The following is a 22,081-nucleotide window of genomic DNA, read 5'->3' on the forward strand; positions in this document are numbered from 1 at the left end:
ACTAAACTATGATTCTGCTCATCCGTGTTTCTCTTGGTAACATAACAACAGTGTTTCTCTTGGTAACATAACAACAGCTATTCATTACATGTGTACCAGATATGTCTCTTGCCCACTCGTGTTATCAAAAACGTCGTGCTCGCTCGAGGATTAAACTGACAACACAAATTATAAAGGACTGTATCTTGAATTCAATGACAACATTAATACTCTATGTTAGAAGAGCCACAGAAAGCAAAACACATCTTGCTGGACAAGAGAATTATCCTCATAAAACTCTGGCAGCTATTTACCACTGACTATGGTAATACAAATAGTAAGAAAAATATATGTTATGCTTATATATTTTTCTTTCATCAGGGGATATAGGAATAACTAAAAAAACAAACAAAACATTACAGGAAGCCCTTTTAAAAAATAATTTTATTCTTCAAAATGCTTACCATTTTCCTGAATATTTTGATTCAAGGATGTAAATTTCAGTTAACACTAATGTTAACTAACGAAGTCCCGTGCAAGTGTTACAGCACACTAATGAACCACTTGCAGCATTAAACAATGCAATTCCTTCAAAAAAATAATGAAATGATCATATGGCATTGTTGGCAGGGAGGCCCCATCAGGGGAAGTTCGGTCACCGAGTGCAAGTCTTATTTCAGTCGATGCCACACTGGGCGACTTGCGTGCCGGTGGTGAGGATGAAATGATGATGAGGACAACACAACACCCAGTCCACAAGCGGAGAAAATCTACTGACATAACAATATACTTTCATTGCTGAAATTAAGAATATGAGTGGGCTAGCACTAGTTTCAATTGGTTTACTATTATTATTCATATCATCATCATCATCATCATTATTGTGTGACTGGACCTTATTGGATCACACAAAGGTATTATGGTTCAGTCTTCGGAGTTTCCAAGCAGCTCTCATTTCTTTTTCCTGTGGGTTTTTTTTTTTTTCCTTTCTCGAGTCCTCTTTGTCCCTGATTTACATGAGCCTATACTAAATCATTTTTGAGTTGCGGGATCCAGGGTATGGCTTTGAGTTGTTCTATGTACATCCTCCACCTGTACATCTTCCATCCACAAATTAATTTAATGTTTTCATATTATGGTTCAGACTATTGCCAGACCAATGGCTATGAAGTCTAACAGAACATTAAAATGATAATTTAATGTATTCATATCATTGTTCAGACTATTTGCAGACAATGGCTATATACTCTAAAGAACAATAAAATGATAATCAGTCATAAATAGTGTCAGAGTTGTATGAGATTCAGCCTTTTCTTGTTGGAACTTGGTGGAGATGCCAATAAAATTTCAATCTCCTTTTTCTTATGTCTGTATCTAGTTTTTGTTGTTTTGGACTCCAAGTATATCTTATTTAGAATTTTGTTCTTCTTTTAGGATATCTTCCAGATCACCTTCTCTGTAAAGTGCACGTGTTTTGCTAGCATACAACACTTCAGGCTTGATAACTCTAAATAGTGCCCAATTTTTCTATGTATGGACATATATTTCTTTGTTTGAGAGTTCACCATAAGATCCTGTTTTTTTTTACATCAATTTTTTGTGCCATTTTCATTCCCTTATAGGTTCACATATTTCTCTTAAGTACTAGAAGTACAGAACTCTCTCTCGGTTTGTCCATATTTTGTGATTAGTTCTTGAACAGGATGTTTTGAGCAGATGTACCTGGTTTTTTGGAAGGATATTTAGAGATCAACTCTTTCAGCACATTCCCTGAGGCTTTCTGTACGTTTAATTGCTGTCATTGCATTATCTGCTAGTGTTGCCACATCAACTGGTACTGGCTGCTCCTGTCTATTAATGTCTCTTGATTTCTTCCACATCCTAGAAGGCTTTCCTTCAGAATGAAGATTTACAGAAAACAGTTTGTGAATTAATGAATGAAAAGTGTACGTACAGACACATATGACATGGAAAATTTGTTCTAAATGTACCAAATGCAATATAAAAGTATTATCAAGGTGAGGGCAGGCAGCAATGAAACGCACATGATCTATGAAGTAATATGCAAAGTTTGTCTAGCTATTGACATTGGCATGACAATTACGAGTATTTCACTCAAAACAGTTGAGAAAGAAACTGCCTACAGCAACAATGTCCAACACCCTGTTCCCAACCTTGCTCTGTCATTTTGTTTTCATCTTTTAGACATTTTGTTTTCATCTTTGAGCTTCACATTTCTGTTAGTGTTATATGGGAGCTCTGAAACTTAACTCTCATATTTCAGCTCCGTGTTACTTCCAGGTGCACTTGCCTTAAGCGATGCAGAGAAATTGCCAGAGATCTGAACCCCAATCTTCCTGTATGTAATGTTAATAACTGAGCCAGCTTGCTTGGTTTCCTTGTGCAGTGCAGACTGAATCATTGTGTTTCTATTTCTTATGTTATTTCTTTGAGTACCAATCCACCTCCAATAATCAATATTTCTAGCTTGTACAATGCTTTGTATAACCATGCTTCATTATAGTGTTCTACATCTGTTTTGCATTTCCAGATAATGATTTTTGTTATATCTATTCCATATCATATTATTGATTGTTTATAATTTAGATGTTATGTCTTCACCCGGTGTAATTCTCTGGGTTGGATGACTTCTCCTGCATATTTTAATCGTAGATTAGTATGAGCTGCTAATGGGGGCCATCAACACAATGTGGGGCTCTCATTTGGCCCTCTGCCTGCAATGTTTAAGTGTTGATGTTTATACAGCTGCTAGTAAGAAAGCTGCAAAGAAAGCTTGGATCAAAATTATCTACACAGCTGCTCAGTGATCATATTGGCATCAAAACTGAAGATGACAGAGAGAGAGAGAGAGAAAGCCAAATATTGAATTCAGTTTTCCGAAATTGGTTCACTGAACATAATAATAAAATGGTTTCTGTTTTAACTCACTGCACAGCACTGAAATGGTATGCCTGTGGTAAACAGTAATTTTTTTTAGGTTGTGATAGTATAGGCTAATTTGAATAAAACATTCCATATATACCATGTTTTCACTATTTATTGGTTACAGAGACCAGCTGTTAAAATTCAACCCAAACAAATACTCTGAAAAGGTGTTAAGAAAATGCAAATGATTGTGTTAATCATAAATTGCACCTCCAATGTCAATGGACTTGGAAATTCTCTTGATACCACCACGTCTACTGTAGCTCTGCTAAGGTGATTCTGGGGTTACTTATGGGGGCAGCCCTAGTCATGATCTGCATTATCATTTCATCTCTTGCGTGTACTTTTTATTTGTAGAGTTCAGCTTTCAACCACTCCCCCAGGAAAAAAAGAAAGAAAGAAAGAAAGGAGTAATATCCAGGCAGCTGGGTGGCCAACAAACATCATTCTGTGGATCCATCTTCCAAGGTATTTTAGATTTATAAATATTTCACCTGATGACTAGAATGTGCAAGGGCCCAACATGCTGGAAGAACATACATCCTCATAGCCAAAAGAGCCTCTTCCAATATTGCTGGAAGCTGATTTATAAGATATTATAGATATTAGGGGCCGGTAAGATTATTCAATAACATAACACCTCCAATCAACCAATTGTCCATCACACTGCCCTACAACAATATAATGAAAAAGATAGATCGCTACTCACCATACATATAAGATGTAGAGTCACAGACATGCACAACAAAGAGACTGCTATACATATAAGGTTGTGGCCAAAATATCATTTTCCGAAATAGAAAACGCACACCTATATATATATTCACACAAGCACAAGTAACACACAAATGATCACAGTCTCCAGTGGCCAGAGACAGTGGTCATTTGTGTGTGAGTTGTCCTTTCGTGTGTGTGTGTGTGTGTGTGTGTGTGTGTGTGTGTGGGGGGGGGGGGGGGGGGGGGGGGGGGGGAATTGTGTATTCTATTTCGGAAGATGGCCTTTTGGCCAGAATCTTAAAGGTACAGCAGTCTTTTCGTTGTGCACGTCTGCTGCTCAGTATCATCTCTATACAATGAGTAGCAATGTATCGTTTTCAGAAAATTGTTATTCCATCACATTTACAGTGAAGCATTCTTGAAAATATTATGTTTCTGAAAAGTTATGTGAGTATTCATCAGATCACCTATGTAAGTTATGAGTGATAATGATATCATCACAAGTGAATGTGGGTCTAGCAGTAACCAGTGGTAAGGGGACTGCTTGATGACTGGCAATTACCCAACGAAAAAATTCCAACTGTCTACCTTCAACTCCTTTTGAAAGATCCTCTGTAAACGATAAGTGCAGAGACCACGAACACCCACTGTTTGTGATAATCTTGCATGTGAACATCGATACAGGTAGAAATTTTGCATGTGGTTGTTGACGGACTATGTTCTGCGAACTGAAGAAAGTTATCTCCTTTACCCATACTCCATTCATTGGCACATAGATATGAAATATGACTGCTGAACTCTGCAACAGTCTTACACAGTTCGGTGAAAACGTGAGTCAACACTTTCAAATCTGGTACTCAGCAGTCAGGAAATCATCTAGCATATTACCTACAAGCAGCAGCAGTGTTTATTACAAAACCTGTGAACAAATACCGTATCATCATCCTCAGCATTATAAATACGTGTAGTATTCATAAACAATACGGCAGAGTTGGCAAACAAATCAGAACCACAGTTGAAAAACTCAAATGTGTAATCTCAACCACAACACCACAATTTTAACTTAATAATAAAAATGACAATCAATAAGTAAATGCGTAGCAAGTGAAGTACCAACATGTGAAACAAAAACGTATCCCTGTAAACAATAAAAATTGTTTTATTTGAATTGGTATATACCACCACCCTCTAAAATATTCAGTAGCCCTCCTCAAATACCCTGCATATAATTTTTCGTTTTTCCTCTTTTGTCTTATTACCAAATCATCTGATAAATAAATAAATCATAGAGCAGTAGATATGAACGTCAATACTGATCCCACATTCCTTGGCTTCCAGAAGATATAGACGTAGTTTCACATTGTGGCCTAGTGAACAAAACAACAGCTTATGAAACACTGGATCAGCTTTGTGACTGAATTCAGGATTTCCTCACAGACATCAAAATGTTGTTCTTAATGGAGTAACATCTTCATATATAACAGTAATTTCAGGAGTACCATAAAGGAGTGTATTAAGTGTGTTACTGCACATGAAATACATAAATGAGCCTCTGAAAGCTTAAGAACACTGTTCACAGGTAATACTGTTGTATATAGGAAAGTTTCAATGTAAGAAAATTGCAGCCAAACATAATGTTTACCCATTAGTCTAGTAAACATTTACATAATGTGTGAATAGTAAGTAAATATAGGTTCCGTTTCCAAAACAATAACCAAATTAACTGTAAATTAAACAACATTCTGCCACCTTCTTGTAATTTTACAGATGACTATCAGTAGTGTTAATGCAAACATGATTTAATCTTTAAATACAAGTGAGGGATTATCAATGTACATGCACAGACATTCACTGTAAATCAAATGAAATCTGACAAAAGAGACAAGTTAATTGTCAAAACTGAAAATCATAATGGTCCCATAAAGCATGGTGTTTCTGATGAGAGGTATTTATCAAAAATGTATTACAGATTCATAAATTTTTAAGAATCACACATGTCTGATACAGCATTTTTGTAATACACAAGTAGGTCCTTTAGTTATATTTTAGATATTATAATATTAACCAATGGTTAGAAATTATTTTATTGTCTACACAGTTAACACATCTGGTTGGAATATTTCTTCAAATATTCTTATCCCATATAGAAAAGAAGACATTGAAGTTATGGGCAAAATCTTAATAGAAATTTGAACACACAAATTTCAAATTACTTTGCTAACCTGTATGGGTCCTCAAATGAACCTGCAAGAGTGTAGCACCCTGGAACTCTCGGTGACAATGTTCACAAGTGTAAGTCTTCTTGCGTATCACCTGACCTGCATGAGCACGTAGATGCTGCCTCAAATTATCTTTGCGGCTGAACATTCGCCCACACACCTGAGTAATAGACATAAAAATTGTAAAGAAACTTATAACATGATATGATGAATAAATACAAAGTTTAGGTCAACTACAATTACCTGACATGGAAAATTAGTCCTTGACTTCCCGTCACAGCCTGTTTGTGAAACGTGTCTCTCTAAATGATATTTTCTACTAAATGTTTTCTGACACCGTGTACATGAGTAGGGTTTCAGACCTGTCAAACAAAAGAAATAAATATAATGTTTTCTCTTCATGACATACATATTTCTGATAAAGATTCTGCATTAACTGGCGTTACAAGTCAAATCAAAATAGTAGCTGTAAACATTCAGTAAACTATGAAATTGTGGCCAGTGAATGTCGCTGCTATCATTTATAAGTTTTTCTTTTACATGTGAATCTGAATTACTTTCCCAGATATGATTTACAGTAACAACACCAAACAGCTGTCCCTAATTCTTTGTCTGGATCATTCCATGTCAACTGATTAAAGTAAAAACCAGTTTCCAAAAATGGTTCAGCAAATGAACCATCAGAAATGACCAAAAACTGATTTGGTATGCACACTCCAGTCACATTAATGTGGCCACCTGTCAAATGCCCGAATAAACACCTTTTTCAATGCAGACCTCTGCAAGATGTGCAGGAAGTGTGTCAATGAGATTCTGTAAGGTACAGAAATGGATGTGGAGGCATGCCAACTGTAGTGCCATGGCAGGCTGCACCAGGTTTCTCAGTTGAGGATCCATGGCATGAACAGCTCAATCGATGTGGGCACAAAGATTCTCAATTTGATTTGAATCCAGCGAGTTTGGTAGCCAAGGGAGTATGGTAAACTCAAGTGCTCTTTAAACCAAGCACACATGCTGCGAGATGTGACACATTGCACTGTCCTGCTGGTAGATGCCATTGTGCCAAGCGAAAACACACACATGTAGTAATGTACATGGTCCCCAAGGAAACATGCGTACTTGTGCTGATCCATTATGCCTTCCAGAATCACGAGATCACCCAGGGAATATCACAGAAACATCCCCCAGACCATAAAACTCCCTCCTCCAGTCTGGAACCTTCCGACAACTGTGAAAGTGTTTGTACCATCTGTCTGGTGGAGCATAAAACGTGATCCATTTGAAAAGGCCACCTGTCGCCACTCAGTGGATGTTCAGTTGCGGTATTGGCGTGCAAATTGCAGCCTTGGCCACCGATGAAAAGCACTCAGCATGGGTGCATGAACCAAGTGCCTGCTGTGTAGGCTCACACACAGCAACATACACTGAATGGTCATTGAGGAGAAACCGTTTGTAGCCCCTTGGTGCACCTGGGCAGTTAGCTGCTCAACAGCTGCCTGTACACATCTCTGCAGCTGTCATTCACCGCTGTCATCTATGGTCTGTGGTGCACCAAAGTTGCCTCGGCACCAGTTCTGGATAGTGCTATTTTGCCATCCATGGTATACTATAACCTTGGCAGCATGGGAACAGTTTACAGACTTAACTGTTTCAGAAATGCTTCCAAACCTTGGCCCAAAAGCCAATGTGCTAGAACATCACATAAATTGCTTCATTTCTGCATTACAACAATGACTGCCCTGATTACCGCATCCCCCACAATATACTTTATACACCTATAACTTTTAGTGCTGCCACATACCATCATCTACATCTACATCTACATCTACATGATTACTCTGCAATTCAGATTTAAGTGCTTGGCAGAGGGTTCATCGAACCACAATCATACTATCTCTCTACCATTCCACTCCCGAACAGTGTGCGGGAAAAACGAACACCTAAACCTTACTGTTTGAGCTCTGATTTCTCTTATTTGATTTTGATGATCATTCCTATCTATGTAGGTTGGGCTCAACAAAATATTTTCGCATTCGGGAGAGAAAGTTGGTGACTGAAATTTCGTAAATAGACCTCGCCGTGACGAAAAATGTCTTTGCTTTAATGACTTCCATCCCAACTCGCGTATCATATTTGCCACATTCTCTCCCCTACTACGTGATAATACAAAACGAGCTGCCCTTTTTTGCACCCTTTCGAAGTCCTCCATCAATCCCACCTGTTAAGGATCCCACACCGCGCAGCAATATCCTAACAGAGGACAAACGAGTGTAGTGTAAGTTGTCTCGTTAATGGACTTGTTGCATCTTCTAAGTGTCCTGCCAATGAAACACAACCTTTGGCTTGCCTTCCCCACAATATTATCTATGTGGTCTTTCCAACTGAACTTGTTCGTAATTTTTAACACCCAGGTACTTAGTTGAATTGACGGCCTTGAGAATTGTACTATTTATCGAGTAATCGAATTCCAATGGATTTCTTTTGGAACTCATGTGGATCACCTCACACTTTTCATTATTTAGCATCAACTGCCATCTGCCACACCATACAGCAATCTTTTCTAAATCACTTTGCAACTGATACTGGTCTTCAGATGACCTAACTAGACGGTAAATTACAGCATCATCTGCGAACAACCTAAGAGAACTACTCAGATTGTCACCCAGGTCATTTATATAGATCAGAAACAGCAGAGTTCCCAGGAGACTTCCCTGGGGAACACCTGATATCAATTCAGTTTTACTCGATTTGCCGTCTATTACTACAAACTGCAACCTTCCTGACAGGAAATCACGAATCCAGTTGCACAACTGAGACGATACCCCATAGGCCTGCAGCTTGATTAGAAGTCGCAGTGAGGAACGGTGTCAAAAGCTTTCCAGAAATCTAGAAATACGGAATCAACTTGAGATCCCCTGTCGATAGCGGCCATTACTTTGTGCGAATAAAGAGCTAGCTGCGTTGCACAAGAACGATGTTTTCTGAAACCATGCTGATTACGTATCAATAGATCGTTCCCTTCGAGGTGATTCATAATGTTTGAATACAGTATATGCTCCAAAACGCTACTGCAAACCGACGTCAATGATATAGGTCTGTAGTTCAATGGATTACTCCTACTACCCTTCTTAAACACTGGTGCAACCTGCGCAATTTTCCAATCTGTAGGTACAGATGTATCGGTGAGCGAGCGGTTGTATATGATTGCTAAGTAGGGAGCTATTGTATCAGCGTAATCTGAAAGGAACCTAATCAGTATACAATCTGGACCTGAAGACTTGCCTGTATCAAGCGATTTGAGTTGCTTCGCAACCCCTAAGGTATCTACTTCTAAGAAACTCATGCTAGCAGCTGCTCGTGTTTCAAATTCTGGAATATTACATTCATCTTCCCTGGTGAAGGAATTTCGGAAAACCGCGTTCAATAACTCCGCTTTAGCGGCACAGTCATTGGTAACAGTACCATCGGCACTGCACAGGGAAAGTATTGACTGCATCTTGCCGCTTGTGTACTTTACATACGACCAGAATTTCTTCGTATTTTCTACCAAATTTCGAGACAATGTTTCGTTGTGGAACCTATTAAAGGCATCTCGCATTGAAGTCCATGCCAAATTTCGCGCGCCTGTAAATTTTAGCCAATCTTCGGGATTTCGCGTTCTTCTGAACTTCGCATGCTTTTTCCGTTGCCTCTGCAACAGCGTTCGGACCTGTTTTGCATAGCATGGGGGGATCAGTTCCATCTCTTACCAATTTATGAGGTATGAATCTCTCAATTGCTGTTGCTACTACATCTTTGAATTTGAGCCACATCTCGTCTACATTTGCATAGTCAGTTCGGAAGGAATGGAGATTGTCTCTTAGGAAGGCTTCTAGTGACACTTTATCCACTTTTTTAAATAAAATTATTTTGAGTTTGTTTCTGGTGGATTTGGAAGAAATGGTATTGAGTCTAGCTACAACGACCTTGTGATCACTAATCCCTGTATCAGTCATGATGCTCTCTATTAGCTCTGGATTGTTTGTGGCTAAGAGGTCAAGTGTGTTTTCACAACCATTTACAATTCGCGTGGGTTCATGGACTAACTGCTAGAAAAAAATTTTCAGAGAAAGCATTTAGGACAATCTCGGAAGATGTTTTCTGCCTACCACCGATTTTGAACAAGTATTTTTGCCAACATATCGAGGGAAGGTTGAAGTCCCCACCAACTATAACCGTATGAGTGGGGTATTTATTTGTTACGAGACTCAAATTTTCTCTGAACTGTTCAGCAACTATATCATCGGAGTCTGGGGGTCAGTAGAAGGAGCCAATTATTAACTTAGTTCGGCTGTTAAGTATAACCTCCACCCATACCAATTCACACGGAGTATCTACTTCGACTTCACTACAAGAGAAACCACTACTGACAGACACAAACACTCCACCACCAATTCTGCCTAATCTATCTTTCCTGAACACCGTCTGAGACTTCATAAAAATTTCTGCAGAACTTATTTCAGGCTTTAGCCAGCTTTCTGTACCTATAATGATTTCAGCTTCTGTGCTTTCTATTAATGCTTGAAGCTCAGGGACTTTCCCAGCACAACTACAACAATTTACAACTACAATTCTGACTTTTCCTTGATCCAAGCACGTCCTGTATTTGCCACGCACCCTTTGATATAGCAGCCCGCCCCGTACTTTCCCGAGGCCTTCTAACCTAAAAAACTGCCCAGTCCACACCACACAGCCTCCGCTACCCGTGTAGCCGCCAGCTGAGTGTAGTGAACTCCTGACCTAATCTGTGAGTGTTTACTACACTTCGACATTGAACATAGGTGGTGATCACATTAATGTTACTGAACCGTATACTAAGTACATTCTTATGTTTTGAGTATACTGAAATAATCAAAAAACTGCCAAGATTCACTAAATATCCAAGTATATAAAGAAAGAGAAGCTATATAAGAACTGAATAAGAAGTTGTTTAATTATATTGTGCGAGGGTTGAATGAAAAGTAATGCCTCCACTTTCATTAATTGGGTTTGGATGGTAATATTTTGATTTATCAAACACAGAAATAATCCTTAGACTGTGATCTTTAATTACCAATATTCACATTTCCACATGGTCACCAGTCAATTGGATACATTTCTGCCAACGACAAACAAGTTTTCTGAAGCCGTCATGGAAGAAGTCAACATACTGTTTCCTCAACCACAGTCTCACAGTTCTCTCAACATCTTCATCAGATGCATAATGATGTCCCCACTGATAGTCTTTCATTATTGGGAACAGATGGAAGTCAGACGGTGCTAAATCTGGACTGAATGGATTATGCCATGCGGTGGTGAGATTCAGTCTCTCAAGTTCTGCTGTGGTGGCACATGAAGTGTGTGGTTTGGCACTGTCATGCCACAGGAAAACATTTCCCTTTTCTTTTCGGACCCTTGGTAGCCGTCGTTTCAGAGTTCGCAGCATTGTGATGTAATGCTCTGAATTTACTGTTGTTCACAATCAAGGAAATCAACATGGATAACGCTATCTGCATCCCAGAACACTGTAGCCGTGATCTTTCCAGTTGAGGGCTGTGTCTTGAATTTCTTTTTCTGGGGCAAGTCTTTGTGTTGAAATTCCATAGACTGACATTCTGTCTCCGGGTCGTAATGGTGTGCCCCCGTTTTGTCTCCTGTCACAATTGAATGGAGAAAAGCGTCACCTTCATTCTCATAAAGCGAGAGGAGTTCCTTGCAAATTTCGAGTCTGTGTGCTTTCATTTCAGGAGTCAGCATCTGGGGTACCCAGCATGCACAGATCTTTCAAAAGCCAAGCAAAGCAATAATGTGACCCACATGTTCTTGTGGAATGCCGATTGTGCTTCTGATTTCTCTCTGAGTGATACAATGATCATGCTGAATCTATCTGTCAACATTTAGCTTGTGAAACACGGGTGGTTGCTGTCGCAGGACATCCGACTCTTTGTTTGTCCCGTAGGTCAGAAGTTCCCTCCTCAACATCTTTACAGTTACTTGCCCAATGACACACAACACTCACATCAACTCAATGACTACAAACTGCTGTCATTCTCTGATAAATCTCTTGTGGGGTGACACCTTCTGCTGTCAAGAAGTCAGTGACTGCATGTTGCTTAAATTGCACTGACCGACCGTCCAAGCAGGGTTCCATACTTTACATGATAACAACACAACCGTTCAATGCTAAGGCTTCCTGCCAACTGGAGTTGTAGAGAAGAGGCTACAAAACAATACAGTACCTGCCGCATACCAATGCTGCCAACTGTTGAAGAGTTACGAAGGTGGAGGCATTACTTTTCAGTCAACCCTTGTATATGATTTATGTAGCACATTTAGCATGTAAAGCTGTAAGATTAATTGCTCTAAATCTGTCTATTCGGTTACTTTAAAATCCATATTTTTCACTAAAAATATACAAAAATTATGATCTTTTTTAATTTTAATATTCAGCTTCATTTACAGTCATGTTTATTGTTTATAGTACTGGTAAGATGGACAACTAGATTTACAGCCCATTTCGGCTTCCAACACACACACACACACACACACACACACACACACACACACACTGTTTTCCTGACCTCTTGACCTCTTTATTTTGACAGACTCCTAAATTACGCGAATCCAGAAACTTCGTATATGGACCACAATATTGGTCTCGCCATATTTCCTTTCACGGCTAAATTTGATGTGGTGCTCAGTGACAGCCAATTTGATTTGTTGTTTTAGATGGGTATGTCGCTGATGTTCCTTACATCTTTCCTCGCCTATCCTGATAGACAGTACACCTCTATCGAAACATGGCATCCAGTGTCTTTTTGTTCCCTTCAACTACGATAAAAATTATTCTTTGTAAACTTAAAGATGATTCAGGTCTCTGAAAGCTTGGTGTGTATCACATTCCATGTGTTGTACTTTGTTTTGTTTTAGGGTGCAAAACCAATTAGGGTCACACGCTCCCATGTCAAAACTGTAGAACACGAAGACAAAGAGAGGAGTTAAAAATGACAACACGTTAATCGCAATCAACAGAGGAGGAGACAGCTATAAACATGGACGTGGAGAAAGGTCTATAAAATACGCCATAGAGAAATGGAGGTCCTGAACTAAAAATTAAATGGGCTTCTCCATATTGCTACGACGGTTAAAAAGTAAAACGTGGTCAAAAGCCCGCAAACGGTTGATAACTCAGAAGGCAAACACAAATAACAATGTAAGTGGTTAAAAAAAAGGGCATTCCATCAGGAAATGGCTGACCATCTAAGGCTGAGCACAATGAGCACAAAGTGGTGGGGGAGCACCACTTAACAAATGGCGGTGGCAAAAAAGACAGTGCCCAATATGCAACCTATCTAAAACTAGAGAAGAGGTCTTCCAAGCCGCTGGGAGAGGCTTAGTAACCCAGAGCTTGTTCCCATAAAGGGACGACCGGTGGTGATGCCAAAGCGACACCACCTGTTGACATATGGCAACACAGAGATCATTAGAGGGAATGTAAGAACTAGCGGGCTGAAGTACGAGGACTGCAGCCTTGGCGGCAGTGTCAATGGCCTCATTTCCTGTCAGACCGACATGATCAGGAACCCACATAAACATCACAGTGGCCCCATTAAGAGTGAGCAAATGACAACTTTCCTGGACCCGTTGCACTAAGGGATGGATGGTGTACAGCTCACAGAGGCTTTGAAGGGCACTGAGAGAACAGTAGATGACCCTATTGAAGAGCATGTGTTGCCAGATGTACTCTGTGGCCTGATACAGGGTGAAGAGCTATACTGTGAACACTGAGCAGTGTTCTGGAAGCCAATACTGAAAAACGTCAGTGCCAATGAGAAAAGCATATGAGACACCACGGTCGTGCATATCTGCTGAGGAGAAAGTCACTGCGGTAGTGTAAAAGATGCCAGTGGCCAAATGGATGCCATGATGGTGAGTAGTATTGAGACAGTGTAAGAGGGATGCACATGCAGATGCATGAACGAACCACCAATAGTCTAGTTTCGAAAGGACAAAGGACCGGTACAAATGCAGGAGGGTAGATTGATCTGCTCCCCAGGAAGTACCACTGAGGGGACAGGACACTGAGGGACCACATACAGCAGGCTGCTTGGTAAGAGATGTGGGAGGACCAGGAAAGTTTCCTATCGAGCATAAGCCGCAGGAATTTCATAGTGTCAATGAACAGAAGAGCTACAGGCCCAAAAGGTAAAGATGATGGAAGAAACCAACCGCGCAGCCAGAAATTCATACAAACAGTTTTTTTACAAAAGCCATTGTCAATACTCCATAAGTAAAGACAATTGAGACATTGCTGAAGACACCACTCAATGAGACAAGTCCATGCAGAACTGCAATAAATGGCAAAACCATGAACAAAAAGGGAGCCGGAGATGCCCGGCAGGAGACAGGCCATCACAGGGTTAATGGCCATAGCAAAGACGACAAAGCTCTGGACAGAATCCTGAGAAACACCATTTTCCTGGATAAAGGTGTCAGACAAGGCAGAATCCACATGTACCTTGAAAACTCGGTCTTTTACACCTCAAGGAAATGAAACATGCGGCCTCAGAAGCACCATGTGTAGATATTACAGAGGGTACCAGTCCTTCAGCAGATGTCGCAGGCTTTCTCCAAATCGAAGAACATAGCAACAGTCTGGGATTTCCACAGAAAACCATCCATGACGTGGCTGGACAATGACAATATGGTCAACTGCAGAACAGCACGCTCAAAAACCACACTCTGCAGTGGTGACTCGAGCCACCATACCAGCCAGGCATGATTCATGGTGAGAGAAATGGGGCAGTAGCTAAGAGGAGGGCGTTTGTCCTTACGGGGCTTAGGTATGAGTATGGGTATGACACTGGCTTCACGCCAGCACCTGTGAAACATGCCCTCTGCACAGATGCCATTGTACGCATGAAGTAGAAAGTGCTTGTCCACAAGAGAAAGGTCCTGCAACATCAGAATGTAAACATCGTCGGCCCCTGGGGCGGAGGATCAGGATGAAGTGAGGGCATGATCTAACTCCCTCATAGTAAAGGTGGCATTGTAGCACTCACGATTCTGAGAAGAGAAGGATATCGCCCCAGTCTCCTCCGCTCGTTTTCGGTGGAGGAAGGCAAGGTGATAGAGGGAGGAGCTCGAAATCTCCGCAAAATGGTGACCCAAGGCGTTGGAGATAGCAATTAGGTCCACTATGAAATCATCAGATACCGTCAGACCGGAAATTCAGGAATGGATCTTATCCCAGAGAGCTACCGGAGGTTGGTCCACACGACGGAAGAGGGAGTGGAACAGTTAAAAGAACTACCGAATGAAACCCAGCTAGCTTTTTTGCTATTCCAAAGAACGCGACGGTACTCTGCACGCAACTGTTTATAATGAATGCAGTTTGCCATCATGGGACGAAGGTTAAACATTCGAGGGAGCACATCTCTGCACACAAATTGTGTCACAGCATGCCTCAATCCACAAAGGGGACTGGAACATGGCATGGTAAAGAGGAAGTGCGAGTAATGGAACATTCTGCGGCGGTAAAGATGATAATGTTTGTAAGATATTCTACCTGCTCATCACAACTGGAGAAATCTTGTTCATCGAAGGTCGCCAGGGACGAGCAAAACCTCCAGTAGGCCTTAATAAGCTGCCATCTGGGTGTGCAGGTATGTGGGGTAGGAGTCAGCAAACGGATAGCACACTGGAAATGGTTGATCGAGTGTGGATCAGAGAGAACAGATCACTGAAGACAGTGGGCAAGCTGGGCATTGCAGAAGGATAGGTCAAAATGGGAATAGATGTGCATGGAGTCTGAGAGGAACATGGATGCTCCTGTGTTAATGCAGAGGAGGTTAAGTTCAATGATAAGATCAGTGAAGAGGGCACCTCTTGGACAGGTTCCAGGAAAACCCCAAATGGGATAGTGTGCATTAAAGTCAATGGGCAGCAGAAAGAGGTAGCTGCCCAATAAGCTGGAGGAAGTCTGCCCTGGTAACATCAAATTACGGAGGAATGTAAACAGTACAAAGGGAAAAGGTCAAGTGAGGAAGGAAAACGCAAAATGCAACAGCTTGAAGGCGGGTAGTCTGGGAGATGGGTTGACTATGAATGTCATCCTGTGTGAGCAGCATGACTCCCCATGAGATGGAATGCCATCCTTGGGGTGAAGGTCAAAATGCATCAGGAAACAATTCAAGAGCTCAAAGCAGTCATGAGAATGCAATTTTATTTCCTGAGAGCAGAGAACAGTCAGACGCTGCGATTCTAAGACCAGTCATAAATCCTCTTTGTTTGATCAAAACCCACAAACATTCCACTGAAAGAGAGTCATAATGAGGAACGGGGAGTGGGAAAAAAATGGAAGGGGTGTCACCTCGGCGGCTGCCAAGTGCCAGCCTACAAAGACTCACTACTACAGGGCACAGAGGCTGGAGGCTCCTGCTACATCAGATCTACAGAGGCATCGGCATTCTCCTTCTGTCGATCTGCAGAGTGCATGGCAGAAAAATGGATGGCGATGCGCACCAGCAACATGGAGGACCATTAGGAGAGAGTATCAAGTAGCGACACCGTCAAAAAGGATCTCCGAGTTGGCAAAGGAGAAGACCATTTGCCTTTGTTTGATTTCCCGAATTCTTTCCGGTTGGCTGAGGAAGACTCAGATGTTTGTTGGCTGGAGGGATGTAGGTAGTCTTTGCAGGAGTATTCCTTCTGTCCTTTCTGGCCTGCCGATTGTGTAGCAGGTGACTTTGTCCCGGGAGGCAAATGTTTGATGGCTTGTTGCAAAGCTGGAGGGGGACACAGCAATGCTACCATGACACTGGGCGATTTCACAAACACAGTGCTGAATTTGATGTCACATGTCCACGTGGCCATGTCCTTCATGAAGCGATATGTAGCAAGAACAGTACCGTAAGTGCCACATTGTAGAACGCACTATTTACGACTAGCCAGTAACTTGCGAGCAGCCGGGTAAGGCACTTTTTCCTTTACCCGGATCTCCTGGATGGTCCGCTCATCGAGATACATGGGACAATCTTGAGAGAAGGCAGCATGGTCGCTATTGCAATCGATACAGCGGGGAGAAGGAGACGGACAATCACCCTCTTGCGCACCCCTACTGCGGGTTACACATTTGGTCAGGCGTCGACAAGACATCTGGTTGTGGTTTAAATGGTGGCACTGGTAGCAGCACATTGGGTTCAGAATGTACGGTTGATCTGTGATAACTTCATAGCCTATTTTGATCTTGGATGGAAGCACCACTCTACCAAAGATGACAAAAAGAGGGCATGTGGGCACTAAGGATGCATCTCCCTTTTTCATCACCCAATGGATGGCAAAGACGCCCTAATCTGGGAGGTACATTTCAATTTGACAATCAGACCATCAAGCAGCCAAGTGTAAAAAAAAAAAAAAAAAAAAAAAAAAAAAAAAACCACGGGAAGAATTCAGGGTTCTGTGGGCCTCAACACAAACAGGATAGCCATGGAGAAGCAAAGTGGCAAACAGTTGTTGTGCTTGAGAATCGGAAGTAGTCTCCAAAAGCAAATTTCCATTGCGTAAGTGAGAGCAGGATTTCACAGGACCGGCTATTGCATCAATACCTTCCTGAATAAGAAATGGATTTACCATTGCAAAGGACTGACAGCCTTCAGTACGAGAAACCACAAGGAACCGTGGTGCAGCTGAGAGGGTCTTTGAATCAGGATCTTCATTCCGTTTTATGTTGGGTAGATGTGGACTGCGAAGATGACGATTGGCTCATTGCGAGAAAATATCTCATGATGCCAGCATCTCCGATGGTGCACTCCTCCCAACAAGGAGTCCCCCATCAGAGAGGCTCACCCATCTTAAGTGATTGTTCACACCTCAGGTCACACCTCCTGAACACCTGACAGATGGACCAATCGACAATTTGGAAAGGCAGCAGCTCAGGGACCCTATTCTGTATCTATCTGCTATTTTGCCGAAGCGAGTGCACCGAACAGTCTTGTTTTCAAAGGAGAGCCCCACATTATTCTGTAAGCATTTCAGATGCGATGTCGAATGGTCCTAAAGAACCAAAATGCTGTTGTCAGTTCTCCTCGTGCCAACCAACCAAAAGCAATATGCTTCAGATCCACGCATGCGCACTGCAGCGTCACAGCGGCATGAAAACAAAGCAGCTAGCAGCCGATGCAGGCACGCTATTCTTCACAGTAGTGAAAAAGTGTAGTTAGAGTATGTAATACTGTTCAAATTTCGCTGACCATGTGCTTCCATGAATACATTATAGTGATAGAATACTGATTGTGTTCTGGAAACTATCATAAATGTCACATTATGTCATTTTATTCTCATTCACATCGACATTTTGTTTTGGATGTAACGTTTTGGAATGTGCTTCACAAATAAGAGAAGTGAAACATGTATGGCAAGAAACGAACTGCCTTCTGTTAGTTGCATAGACGGAACACATCTCCACGAACTCAAAAAATTGTTTAAGAGAGTGTCAAAGAATAAAAAGATGCATAGAATGTGGTTGTAACTTGCTCCTAGAGATCCAAATGATAAAGCAGCCTACTTGTCTATACGATACATCAACAATTTGGTTCATAAAAACAAAATTTAAAAAATCGACTTTTCAAGAGCATGTGGCGAGTGCAGCTATAGAAGTTCATTTAGTTTATAACAAGCGTCTGATGAATCAAAAAGTTTCATATATGGTGCTATAGTCTGAAAATACTGTGGCGAGAATCTTTTAACTCTGTCCACTGTTGTTAAGGATTCGATTGCAGATAAATACTTGTGACAAGCTAGAGTACAAAGACGCTTGCTGCTAGTTTCATTTGCAGTAATTTCAGATGTGATCTTAGCTAGATTCCTGTCTGACCACACTCTTGGTAATCGCTATGTATCCAAAAAGAATGGTGAATTATATGTGACAAGAAAAAATATAAATTTCACTGTCAGTTGTTTCACGCACAGCACTTTCATCATTCATTTCTTAAACAAATGGAAGTCACAAAATCAAAGATATTCATTACTGATAAGTTGCACTCTTATGTGTAAATAACAATGAATATTTCAGAAAAATGCTAAACTTTGACGATTAACGAAGTCTCAGAAAGTGTTACAAACACGAAGAGGGAAATAAAATGTTTTGGTATCATGGGGTATGAGAACCTACAACCTTCGAGACAGCAGTTTGTTGCGTTATCAACTTCACTATTACAACTCTCATGCCTTTGGCGCTATATTCCATGTAACACTCCTGAAAGGTGCAGGGTGACTTTGTTGCCGAATGATGGCGTGAGCCGTATATGCATGAAATTTTGGGACGTTTCCTCTATCACGCTTCACAAAATTCCTTTGCATTGTTACTTAAAAGTTTTTAATGTGTTTTGATAATTAATAAGTAAACCATTTGCAGCAAAAAGTACATGAAGTCACTAGTAATTTCAGCTATCACTCACGTGATGTACGTAAGCAGAGCCGACCTTTTGAAATTTAATGACTTTTTAAACTCTCAATTACACAAAAATAGCAAGTATTTTGTGAGAATGTTGACCAAAACTATTTTTTTATGTTATAATTATTCACAGTAACAATACAAATCATATTTCTAACAAAGGTAAATAGTCTGTTATGAACTCACTTTCCACCTGGATGCATCCTTGTGATTCTTCAGTGACACAATCACTAATACCGAAGCTAAAACTGCTCAATATGTTTAAAATAACAAATTCTAGGTGTAAATAAACAACACCGAACTGAACGAGAGGCCCATACTGAAATCCAAAACCTCTCGGTACAATTGTCGAAAAATTGGCAGGAAGACCGATCGGTGGCAGATTTCAGAAGCTTACTGAATAGGAACTTCGGATAAAGAACCAAAAATGACGTAACTACTGAGATTAATCTACTGCACCGATCTGTATGAACGATACAGAATAGGGCTCCAGGCAATCAGTTCTCTCTGGGCCTGGCCTGTTCCAGGGGCACATGGGAACCCTACCTGTCGACACGGGGCTGGGAATTATGCATTACGCAGTCAGCTGTTAAGTGTCAGACATGTGAGCCAGCCTTCAGGAGGGCACAGGGAGGAAGAAGAAAAAGAGGAGCGTCAAACGCAGAACCACCCAGACATGTTCCCCAAGGGAGGGGAAAAGGAATAGCAAAAGGACAGACATGCAGCATGGAAGGGAAAAGATGTTACTAAGGCTAGGGGTCCGTGGAAGCCAAGCACGGACTCGCCAAAGAGTGGCAAGCCCCAGGGAGGAAGGGGCGCATTCCATGTGAATGTGGCATGTCGTACATGGGACAGACTATTAGAACACTCAAGGAGAGATGGAAGGAACATTAGCAACATACCCGACACTAACCACCAAGCAAATCAGCTGTCATCGAACACTGCCTTGATTGCAATTATGAAATGAAACACTGTAAGACCAGTATCGTGATGCAAGTGTAAAGTTTGTGGGACAGCAGAATTAAAAAGTCTATTGAAATAAGGATTTCAGAATACTAATAAACACAGACAGTGGTTTCAATTTAAATACCGCTTGCAGTGCGACAATCAATTTATTACGATCTCATCAGCCACCAAATTCACCAGAGTTGGAAAGAACTGAGGGACGTTGTGTTCCACTGAACAGAAGTGTGAGCTCCAAAAAACGAAAGAATATCAAAGGATGCTGGGAGTCAAAGGTGGCCGTATATAGGTTGCGAGTTCAACAATAGTTCACAGTCTGGTTGGAGTCCACAAAGTGAGTACACTTACCAGAAAAACTCACAGTACCTCACAAAAACGGTTGGGTCTGTCATCTAAATACTGCACATTAAATTAAAGCAATAGACTAAAACTGCAGAAACTGCAAAAAGGTACGAAATTTAGAAGGTGGGACCTGATAAAGTTGAAAGATGCAGAGGTTGTTGAGAGTTTCAGACCAAACACAAGGTAACAACTGACTTGAAGAGGGAAAAGGCACACAGTAGAAGACAAATGGCTGGCTTTGAGAGATGAAATAGTGAATACAGCACAGGATCAAATAAGCAAAAAAACAAGGTCTAGTAGAAACACCTGGATAATACAGGAGATATTGAACTTAATTAACTGATGAAAGGAGAAATAAAAATGCAGTAAATGAAGCATGTGAAAGGGAATACAGGTGTCAAAAAAAGAGATCGACAAAAAGTGCAAATTGGCAAGCAGGAATGGCTAGAGGACAAATGTAAGGAGTTAGAAACATGTATCACAAGTGGAAAGACAGATACTGTCTCTAGGAAACTTAAAGAGGCTTTTGGAGAAAACAGAAGCAGCTGTATGAATACCAAGAGCTCAGATGGAAAACCAGTTCTAGCAAAGAAGGGAAAGCTGAAAGATGGAAGCAGTATATAGAGGGTGTACACAAGGGTGATGTACTTTAGGGCAATATTATGGAAATGGAAGAGGATGTAGATGAAGATGAGAAGGGAGACATGATACTGTGTGAAGAATTTGACAGAGCACTGAAAGACCCAAGTTGAAACAAGACTTCAGGAGTAGACGACACTCCTTCAGAACTACTGATAGCTTTCTGAGAGCCAGCCATGACAAAACTTTTCCATCTAGTGTGCAAGATGTATGTCACAGGCAAAGTACCCTCATACTTCAAGAAGAATATCGTAATTCCAATCCCAAACAAAGCAGGTGCTGACAGATGAACTATCTATTGAAGAAGTCTTGGACGCAAAAAACTAACACGTTATTTACAGAAGAATGGAGAAACTGGCAGAAGCCAACCACAGGGAAGATCAATTTGGATTCCGGAGAAATGTAGGAACATGCGAGGCAATACAGACCCTACAAATTCTCACAGAAAATAGGTTAAGAAACAGCGAACCTATGTTTATAGCATTTGTGGACTTAAGAGAAAGCTTTTGACAATGCTAACTGTAATACTCTCTTTAAAATTCTGAAAGTAGCTGGGGTAAAATACAGAGAGCAAAAGGCTATTTACAAGTTACACAGAAACCAGATTGCACTTATAAGAGTTGTTGTTGTTGTTGTTGTTGTGGTCTTTAGTCCTGAGACTGGTTTGATGCAGCTCTCCATGCTACTCTATCCTGTGCAAGCTTCTTCATCTCCCAGTACCTACTGCAGCCTACATACATCTGAATCTGCTTAGTGTATTCATCTCTTGGTCTCCCTCTACAATTTATACCCTCCATACTGCCCT

General features: G+C 41.0%; 1 protein-coding gene across 1 annotated transcript in view; it reads right to left on the reverse strand.

The window, feature by feature from the left end:
* Positions 1-22,081, reverse strand: part of LOC124802606 (gastrula zinc finger protein XlCGF57.1-like) — a 139,836-nt gene that overhangs the window by 31,732 nt on the left and 86,023 nt on the right. Inside the window, exons 8-9 of the mRNA XM_047263487.1 lie at positions 6,105-6,223; positions 5,865-6,021 (exon numbers count right to left, since the gene is read on the reverse strand). Coding sequence (XP_047119443.1) covers positions 5,865-6,021; positions 6,105-6,223 — 276 coding nt within the window. The remainder of the gene's footprint in view (positions 1-5,864; positions 6,022-6,104; positions 6,224-22,081) is intronic.

This window comes from Schistocerca piceifrons, chromosome 6, assembly GCF_021461385.2.
Source record: "Schistocerca piceifrons isolate TAMUIC-IGC-003096 chromosome 6, iqSchPice1.1, whole genome shotgun sequence".
Lineage (NCBI taxonomy): Eukaryota > Metazoa > Arthropoda > Insecta > Orthoptera > Acrididae > Schistocerca > Schistocerca piceifrons.